General features: G+C 29.1%; 1 protein-coding gene across 4 annotated transcripts; it reads right to left on the bottom strand.

Annotated features, from left to right (window-relative positions):
* Positions 1–3,487: 3,487 nt before the first annotated feature.
* LOC121119125 (endoribonuclease Arlr) lies at positions 3,488–9,235 on the bottom strand. Of its 4 annotated transcripts, none has more exons than XM_071888203.1 (19): positions 9,002–9,235; positions 8,519–8,640; positions 6,860–6,898; positions 6,682–6,786; positions 6,560–6,610; positions 6,379–6,496; positions 6,260–6,307; positions 6,055–6,174; positions 5,753–5,803; positions 5,373–5,489; positions 5,274–5,324; positions 5,112–5,225; positions 5,008–5,049; positions 4,835–4,939; positions 4,746–4,778; positions 4,578–4,688; positions 4,064–4,505; positions 3,870–4,008; positions 3,488–3,809 (listed from the first exon to the last, which is right to left on the bottom strand). In XM_071888203.1, exons 1-6 carry the CDS (start codon positions 9,028–9,030, stop codon positions 6,465–6,467), a joined length of 378 nt encoding a protein of 125 aa, XP_071744304.1. In that variant the 5' UTR covers positions 9,031–9,235; the 3' UTR covers positions 3,488–3,809; positions 3,870–4,008; positions 4,064–4,505; positions 4,578–4,688; positions 4,746–4,778; positions 4,835–4,939; positions 5,008–5,049; positions 5,112–5,225; positions 5,274–5,324; positions 5,373–5,489; positions 5,753–5,803; positions 6,055–6,174; positions 6,260–6,307; positions 6,379–6,464. The 4 variants fall into 4 exon arrangements, with proteins under 4 accessions (XP_071744304.1, XP_071744302.1, XP_071744305.1 ...); XM_071888201.1 differs by having other exon boundaries at positions 9,002–9,142; XM_071888204.1 differs by lacking the exon at positions 9,002–9,235 and adding an exon at positions 8,710–8,970.
* Positions 9,236–10,432: the final 1,197 nt, after the last annotated feature.

The raw sequence follows: 10,432 nt of genomic DNA, 5'->3' as shown, positions 1-10,432 counted from the left end.
ATGATTTTGCCCACTACTAAACATTTGAAAAGAGTATATACTTTTAATTTGGTTCAAATATCGACAATTCAACTTATTACTTTAACTATAGAAAATCGAAATTAGAACCTAAGGATAAATTTGTATCAATTATTATCGACAAAGATTATTCCTCCCAGCGTCTGGAGTATTCAAATCGGAAATTGTATGGTTGTAGAAATAATGGAACTCCAACAAAAACAATATTATGTTTCCTTATCAAAAGTGTTTTGGGAAAATATAGCGATATAGTTGCAATGATACCCATTGTTACTATAAATTAATCCGTTATAAAAGACCATTTCTATGAAGTATTACTAAAGTTGGATTTAATGTTGTAGCTTTTATACTAGATGGGCATTCAGTAAATCGAAAATTTTACTTTGATAAACGGCAGATTAACGACAATCATCCGTATACTTTGAATCGTTTTTCTACGGAAGAAAAGCGATATTTTTGTATTTGAATTTGACAATTCTTTATAATTGTAATTAAATTCCTGAAATTTATATGTATCATTTGTTCCAAAAAATGAAGAGAAATAAGATACAACAATAAATAAAACTTAAATATCTAAAATTATGTTTAAAATAAATAAAAAATCCATAAAATGATTAATCCAATGTTTTAACTATTAAATATTTGATTCGTTAACTTATTTTTTTTTTGTTTTAAAGTTTTCATCTTTTAAACTCTGGCATCTATCTTTAAATAATTGACAATTTTTAGAAAATAATCTTTCAACGGGAGCTGAGGAAAGCAGTGTATAAATCAGAAGGTAACGTTTTTGTTAGATTAGATCAAACACCAAATTTGCCAAATATTCACATTACTTTTAGTAACAATTTTAAAATTGGTATAATTCACATTACCACATGCAAATCAGATAGTATTATAATATAATATTAATACGTAGTGGTGTGTCTTGAGGCAACTTCAACTGCACAACCCGTGGGTTGAGTTGTACTATAAAATATTGGAAGGGTTCCTTGGTGCCTAAAAACACAGTGGCGACAGAGTTTAAACTGTAGTTTGGTCCAGCGCTTCAACTGTACTGTATGTTAAGCACAAGAGTTCTTAATTTCTTGATATCCCAGGCAACGCCGGGCAAACCTACTCTAGTAACAATTAATATTTTTAAAAAAACACATAATATTTGATAATGTTTTAAACAATCACCCATTTGAGATCTTCTTAAATGAGGAATAGTGTAAACCAGGGATGTCCAACCTTTTAATATATGGGACTGCATTCCCACTTGAATTATTTTAATGGGTCATACAACCAATTATATTAAATTTCATGAAAAATGGCTTCATAAAAGAAAACTGTGAAATATATATTTACTTCAAATTTAGGCGGAAAAAAGGGGCCACTTGTAACTTTTCAAGGGTAAACAGCTTCAAAAAAGCCAATCTGGCAAGCTTGTTAAGGGGTGTCCGCAGGACTATATTTTTGGGGGGCCTGGTTATTTTGGGTTTTTTTTTAAATTAAAATTTTTCTCCGCTGCATAATTTGATCAAATGACCTTTTTTACGAAAGAAATCCTTAAAATAAATTTTTTTCTCTGCTTTCTCATTAAAAATTTTTTCCCATTGAGATAACTTTACAAAAATCCGTTTATTTAGGAAATATTTTTCAATGTATGTACTTATTATGTGCGTTCTATGCGTTTCGACGATATTGTCACAACTGAGATGAGAATGAGTAGTGAGTCACGGGTTGGACATCTCCGTTATAAAAGTAATGCCAATAATTACCATTTCTAAACCTATTTATTGTGGCGAACATCGAAAACAACAGAATTAGTATTTCAGAATGGGCAAAGGAAGCTTTAAAACCATAAAAATTGGATTAAATAAATATGTTCTCCTTCATAAATTCAATTCCTATAATCTTCTAGTCTATCTTGATGGTTAAAGAGATATCAATTAAAAATTGTCACATGCTTCAATGAAGAGATCAAAAATTCAAAAATCAACTGTTTGTCGTTATAGGGTTAACAATACTGTAAATGAATAGACTTTGAACATAATATGCATATGTTGTAACTGATCTAATTAAATTATACAAGTTGTAACCAAAACATGAGATGAATAATTTTAAATGAAAGATTTACAGTACAAAGGATGAGGATAAGGCAATAATTGAATATTCCATGGATGATCGATATATTAATGATGTAATTTTTGACTATTCTGTGGTACATTATACGGTTCAAATGCCCACAGTTATTTCACTCATAAATACATAATATCCATGTAATTTTAATATATCAAAATGGAATTATAGTAGTTCATTAAAATGAATAATGTTGTAATAAAGCATTTTAAGACAAACAAATTGCAACTAGTACAGACATCACAACTTTTACACAACATCTATAATTTAGCCTTCTTCATGTGTAGCTTCCAATTTTTTTTTAATATATCAGAAACATAGCAGTTGTTGTAACATGAATTGCTTTTCTTGCTCATCAGTCAAACAGTCGAGATGTATTATTCAATTACATTATCCCCCTGATTCCCTGGCATTTCAATTTTCAGTAAATTGAGATACAATACAATGCATCCAACATTTTATCATGCTCATACCAAAGAAAGAGCAGGGGCAGTGTATAATATGTCATTGTTTTTAACGTATTAATAACTCAAACTTCAATGACATAAAAGAATGACATTGAAATGACAAGGCCTCTAAATAAACTTTGACAAATTTAATCTAACTCATTTAACTTTGTAATCACATCAAATTCTTTGATCCTTCCATATTTTCTCTGATTTTGCACAATACAAAGTATTTTAAAAAATCATAGTAGGTATATATATATTGAGTTTGATTTTCCTTGAAACAAAACAAAACCCTTAACTCTTCTATATATCATGGGGGGGATATTTCGATGGAACCTATTATAAAATATGTTTAATTTAAAAGTATATATATTGTATAATGTATATATATAGGTAAATAGTAATTGGTTTTTGTTTGAGAACATTACAATATTCTCCAATCTCAAGGTTTATTTTTTGGCAAATTATAATAATTCATTAGTTTGAATTGATCGCAAATGAAGGGATATCTATCTTATTCTTAGTACATTATATTATAGAAGATAATATTGGCAAAAAAAAAAAAAATGACCCACTTCACTCTATTTCAGTGGGTTATCATGTATAATAATCGATAAAGACAAAATGGGCGATGCTATTTTTATAGTGTATAAATCAATACAAAAATTAGGCAACTCCCACATACAAACTTTGTTGTAAACAATTCTATCTTATGTACGTGTATAGATGTATGAATGATTAATCCCATGAAACTAAAGTATATAATGATTCACTTATATGATGCAAGGTACATGTCATAAGTATGACTGAATTAATGTGTAAGACTTTTTTATAACTAATCCACTGTTAAATACAATATAGTAATTAATGAATAATTATTATATAAGGAACAGAGTCTATAATGGGATTTGAAGTTTATTTTTATGAAATTACATATTCAACTGAGGTATAAAGGAATCTAAAAATATCTTTAAGACTTTAATTTTGTTTAAAGTTGGGAAAAGCCGTTCCTATATGTGTTCTTCCCCTGTATGAGAATTCGAATGCTCTAATGGTTACTTTCTTTCCATGCAGAGTCATTTTACAATCTACATTGGGTCTAGATAATGCACAAATGGTGTATAAAGCCATATCTAACTCAGGCGATGTACCAACAGTCATGGATCCTGTACATTTGACTTGATTTTTCCATAGGAAGGATCCCGTAAATCCCTTACCATACTGTGAATAGAAACAACGTTCTTATAACTATTTCCTCCAAATAATTGAATTGAATCATACCTGACCAAGAGAAATTTCTCCTCTTTTCCCAAGATATTCTACATTTCCTTTTTGCTCTTCCTTAACGAAATAAACCCAATGATGGAATCCTCCAACTTCATTATTTTTCAACTCGCCGACAAATACATGCTCAAATCCACTAAAAATTAATTATGAAAATATTTATGCTAATTAACCATGATATTTTAATCTACCTTGATCCTAATGTTCTAACTCGAGAATCGCCATCACGGTCATAGATCCCAAACCAGAGTTCATTAAGTGTATTTCTAAAGTCTCTTTTGCTTCCAGTAAATGCGCCATTTTGTCTCAAGAAGTAATAAGTGTGGTTCATGATTGGAGTTTCTAAAATTGAACTCATGAATGCCTTTTGTTCTTGAATTTCAAGCGGCGTTTCATTTTCATTGACCCTCACATTTGGATCATAGTTATCTAGAAGAGCAACAAGGGTCTTTATTGTTGGAATATCCCATACGGAAGTATGAACACTTGTAAAAAGTCTTCTTGGTGCAACATCCTGTTTGTTGCATCCATGTTTGCGCTCTTGGGAATTGATATTAATACTACGTCCAGCATTATTTATATCACTTGTAAGGAGTAACTCAGAGATTTCTTTGAGTTCGTTGTCCGTAACAACTATAATTTAGTATAAAATATATCCCTAATTTGTGACACCAAATCTAGATTCAAATGCATATAAATAAATACCATTGTCCGTATGAATTATCGGATTTTCACAGATAGCATCGTAGTCTGGACAGCAGTTATCAAATTGATGGCAATTAGGGTTGCATTGACATACATCTCCAGGCTCGAATTCTTAAAAGGTAAGAAATGAATGTTGGTCAGAAATTTTTTAAATTTTATTTGACTTACTTGTGTTACACCTTCGTACGCAAGATTTTGTTACTGAAAATAAAGTTTTGTAATACTAATTGATAATAATTTATTTTTATTTGACACACCCGGAGAGGGTATTTTGCTCTTGCACTCAGCAACATAATCTGGACAACAATTATTGAATTTCTCACACGTAGGATTGCATTGACAAGAATCTCTTGAATGAACCACTAAGAAAAGGAAATGTAGTTTAAAGTAATTCTTTATATTATTTATACTATTAAATAATTTTACTCACATTCATTGCATTTACTTCGGCAGGACTTTATAAGGCTAGAACCTACAAATTTAATTCAATTAAAATATGTGCCACACAAATAATAAAAAATTGAGCATTAATACCAGGATTATTGTTCAAATGGGTCCCGGCGAGACAAGTGGAATTGAAGTCCGTGCAACAGTTTTTAAAATTATTGCAATTAGAATTACATTGACATTCCTCTCCATTCTTAAAAGCTTTAAAAAAGGTAAAAAGTGTTTTAATAAAAGCAAAATCCATGATACCCTGATTGCATTTTCCGACACAAGACTTGCTCGTAGCCTCTCCAGGTTTTCCTATAAAGATACTATGAAGTTACACTGAGGGAAAAACATGAAAGTTACTTTTAGGAGTCGTTTTGGGAGGTGGAAGAGCGGAGCAGAGCTTTCCATAATCGGAACAACAATTGTTATATTTTTCACAACCATAATTACATTGACATGGCGTTTGAAAGGAAAATGCTATGAGAGAGAGAGAGAGAAATCAATTGAGAACATAATAAACCTAAGTTTAACTTCAATTAATATTTGTGATAAAATCAAAGTATGGTAATGCTATTTATATAGCATTAGTTTATCACGTCAAACATGCATACATATAAACATAAGTATTGACCTATTTCTACTTTTACAGTTGTTGCAATGCTATAAATATTAATTGCTTTAGATATAATTGTAAACAAAAATAGAATAACGAATATAATTTCCAATTACATTATACCTACCATGATGACATTTTCCTGAGCAAGAGCCTTCATTTTGTGGGCGAATTGTACCTGAAATAACAATGATTGAAGTTACAACAGTAATAATTAACCATACGGGTATACAATAGAGGGCAACCTTCAAAATATATTATGTATATCATCAAAAAGCATTACTGCTATAATAATATTGTATTGATAAGGTGAAATAATTAGGGTATCCGTTATCACATTCAAATCAAATGCAAAGTAAACACATTCACTAAATTAACACTGTGTATTTCAATACAAATTCTTAGTCATCTGCTTCATTTCAAACTTACTTTTTATTACAAACTTAGTCCTTGTTGTTGATGCAATGCACGTAGAATTAAAGTCTGAGCAACAATTATTAAATTTATTACAATTAGCATTGCATTGACACGCGTTTTCTGTATTGAAGCCTGCAATAATGAATTTATTTTAAATAATGTGTAGTTGCGTGATTTATATGTCATAAGTACCGTAGCAGATATATTTCATACTTACGTTCATTACATTTTCCCACACAAGATTTTGTAGACTCTACTGTTGCTTCTAATGAATATATGATAATAATTAATAAGCAATTTTTAAAACTCAAATTATCTGTGAAAAAAAAAACATACTTGATGGACGTTTCGTGGATGACTTGGACTTTTTACATAGAGCATCAAAGTCTGAGCAACAATTAGAGAAATTGTTGCAATTAGAGTTACATTGACAAGAATTTTTTTATATTAAAAGCTAGATTAAGTAATAAAATATATTAAATGAGTAGATGAAATGAATTAGAGAGATGTCCCTTACGTTGATTGCATTTTCCCAGGCAAGAGGCTCCAGAAACAACGGACTTGGAAACTACATAAGTAAAAATAAAGGGTCTATTAAATCAAAGTTATGTAAATTAGGAATTCAAAATTTCTACTAACCGGTGGATTGGGTTTGTGCGGAACACAAACTTTCATAATCATCACAACAATTCCCTCTGGATTTACATCGATCATTACACTGGCATGGGTCTTCAGACTTGAAGGCTAACAAATCATAAAATAATTATTAATAGTAATTGTAAATTAAATAAATAAAAAATTGGGTCATTCTTATTACCTTCAAAGCATTTTCCCTCGCAGGATTTAATCACTGGTGCTGAAATTATTCAATAGAACGTAAAATTACCGACATATATATATTTGTTAAAAAATTAGTCAAGCGAAAATATTATATACATACATGTGATTTTAATGGGTATAGTATAAAGACACATGCTACATTTTTTATATAGGGCCGAATTGACAAATATATATAACTAGAATAAACACACATAATCTCTCAAATCACTTTTATTATATTTATTATTCCATATCATATAAATATTATGTTATTATAAAATATAAGTAAACTTGTCTTTATTATTCATTTATTTATTATATTTGATCTTTGAAATATTACATAAGTATGTAAAATTGTTTTTACATTTTTGGCAGCCATGTTGCAAAATCAACCAATTTTTGACTGTAGCATGCAGATAGTGAGAAAAATAAGTCAATTTTATAATGATAATATTTAGCTATTTCTAGTAACAATATGAATCATTGATTACGACTATGTATATTATTGGCAGCTACATAACATTTTCACAGTTGATATTTTTACTACTCAAAATGGACAAATTTCCAATAAACCTTGATACAACTCTATCAAATGGTTTTATAAATACAAAAAACTTAATACCTGCATTAACTACTACTTAATACCAATAATAAACACTGATATTTGAATTAAATCAAATTAATATGTACTGAAAATTCCTAAAAATGGTTAGATTTGTACTATATTTTATTTTTTTGATAGATTAGGTTCCAGAGGAAAATATCTTATTCTTTCCATTGTAATAGTTAATTTTTATCTACAACAAGGAAATAAGATTGTACAATGATGTAACAACATATTTTTAATACATTTTAGGGACAATTATATATTAAAACAAGGCAATTGAGTAATAAAAAAACTAAAGACAGTAAGATTTAAGTTTTTATATTTGTCAGTCCCATTTTCACACCCAATAGTTCACTATTTGGGCGGATATTAATGAAAAAATTATTGGTTGTTTAGGCCTTCAAAATGACCTACATCAAGAATGCTGACCTCACGTGAAAACGCTGCATAAGTAATAACTAAAAACATATTACCACCACTTTCAAAGATTAGAACTTTTATATTTTCTTACGTAAAATGAAAGTCGTAGTTGACAAAAAATTTATTTCCGAGTACTTCATATTTTGGTTAATCTGCTGGGGATTTTTTTTTAAATTTATCTATAATCTACGATTTGGTATTGAAGATGAAATCACATTCTTCAAAGGTGTAACGTTTAATCTGCTAAAATATATATTGATTAAAAGTTTTAGAAAAGAAAAAATGATATTTGAAGATTTTTTTTCACTAATACCCTTAAAAAGCTAAAACATTGATTAATTATATAATTATTTTGATAGATATGCTATGAGTATTTTTTCTGTTAAGTCATATTTAATAAATGTTTAGATTGTAAAATATTGAAAAATACATAATTAAATCAAAATAAATTTAGCTGTTTTGTAGCCATTTAATATCAATAGTATATTATGCGTATTCAATGCCGATTTTTCCAAAAACAAACTACAGAAACTGTTTTGCATTTGAGAGTATGCCATGATATTTATATACAGGGATGCATTACATAAACAAAAGCAACATACAAAGCAAGTAATATATCAATATGTTTACCTTGAGTCGTAGAGGTGGTCGACGCTGTGGTGGTACTGCCACCTTTTTTCTTACCAGTTTTACATGAAGTAGAACCAGCTGTCAGGAGAGTCAAGAGCAAGAACGTTCTCCACGACATTCTTCTGCTCAGTTATGAAAGTAGAAGTAAAATAATGATCTAGAAACATCATTAACATATTGATAATAATTACCCTAGTTATTATTTTACAAATATTGTACGAGTACATTAGCATACACAAACCCGTTTTTGCTCATGTGTTAAGAGTGGACTCAGTTCTTTAGTTATTTACCCTCATGCGCAAATACGAGAATACGCAAAATACAGGTTTTAAATAATATATTCTAATATCAACATTACGAAGAGTATCACGGTATCAGTCAGAACTAACATACACTACTATTTATTTTTTTGGCTACAAAACATGGATGTATAGAGTACACCACAAAAACTTACTCAAAACAGAAGAACTCTTGTTTATTTACCTTAAATATCCTAGATGATTGGAATGCATCTTCCTCTTCTACTCCAAAATATGTTAGTGGTTATTCAAACAATATACACAAATATGGATAAAATACTATTTACTTATTAACCACGGGCGGTATTATGGCCCTGATAAAGAGGGCGTTCACAAGCCTTCATCAGGTACATTCATTGAAATATAAGTACATATATAAAAAAACTAAGTATTGACACTCTCCTATACATTCAAGAACGGAAAAAAATAAAGTTAAAGTTCCAGTCTACTCCTTTGAGACATGAAACTTTGAAGTGATTAATTTTCCAGGCTTCATTAGCAATTATAATTTATGTAATAACAAGTACATTATAATTGATTATTCCCTTTTCATGTGCATTTATTATTTTGCTTACTTGGAAAAGTTATCAATCTTAATAAATTAACGGAAATATTGAAATTTAAAACTCTTAAGAACCTTTAAGTACCTACTAATAGATTCAAGTATTAAACTTTTCGAATATTTATTAATTGTTTTGATCATTTGTGCTGTGATACTTATTGTAATAAGTGAAAAAAGGGATAATTTCCCTTTTATATGGAAATAGTGTTGGATTGGAGATATGACTATCGAGTTTAAGTAACTGAATATTGAGTAGAGTCGAGTTCGAGTAAATACATCAGAGAAAGAAAAATATATATATCTATATTTTTTTGAATTGATAAGATCTTAAGTTCAACAATTAAGTCAGTTTGATACCTCAATAAGTAGACAATAGGATATGAGCGTTGTTTACTTATATTCGTTTGTAAACAAAGTGATAGAGAGTGGCGCTGTCATATGGCAAAATAATACAACTCTCTGATCAAATTGTAATATTATCTAATAAAATATATTATGTATGTTTCTCCCAGAGAAGGTGCTATCAAAAATTTTCCGATTATGGGCCATTTTTTAGAGAACAAGCTTCGGCAGACTGTCACACGACCTTGCAGATAATATATATTTTTTATTTTGCTCAAATAATGTAGGTAATTTTACAAAATATTTCTTGGTACAATATGAAATTATTTCAAAAATGTGTATCACTATAATCACAACAAAGCAATTGTATATAAATAGTCTTATTAACAACATCTCAGTTGTATCCAGTACTGCCACTCGTAAAGGGAATTCTAAAGCTTTAAACCAAGTTGCGAAACGAGGACGACAATAATTAACAGCTGAAAATATTGGTCAGAATTTGTTTTTTTTGTCTACCGGAGGCAATATTTTGTTATTATTTATACGATCAAGAAAATAACAACTTTAGCTATAAACTAGAATATATTCGTATATTAATAAATAAAAAATAGCTAGATTTGAGTCACAAGTGTAGAAAGTAGAGTATTCTATTCTACTAATTATAGTGTTAATAAATAAGTATTAAGAATAGTTTAGTTATTTTAGTGAGAA

This window comes from Lepeophtheirus salmonis, chromosome 5, assembly GCF_016086655.4.
Source record: "Lepeophtheirus salmonis chromosome 5, UVic_Lsal_1.4, whole genome shotgun sequence".
NCBI lineage: Eukaryota > Metazoa > Arthropoda > Copepoda > Siphonostomatoida > Caligidae > Lepeophtheirus > Lepeophtheirus salmonis.
This window is presented reverse-complemented; position numbering and strand designations above follow the sequence as displayed.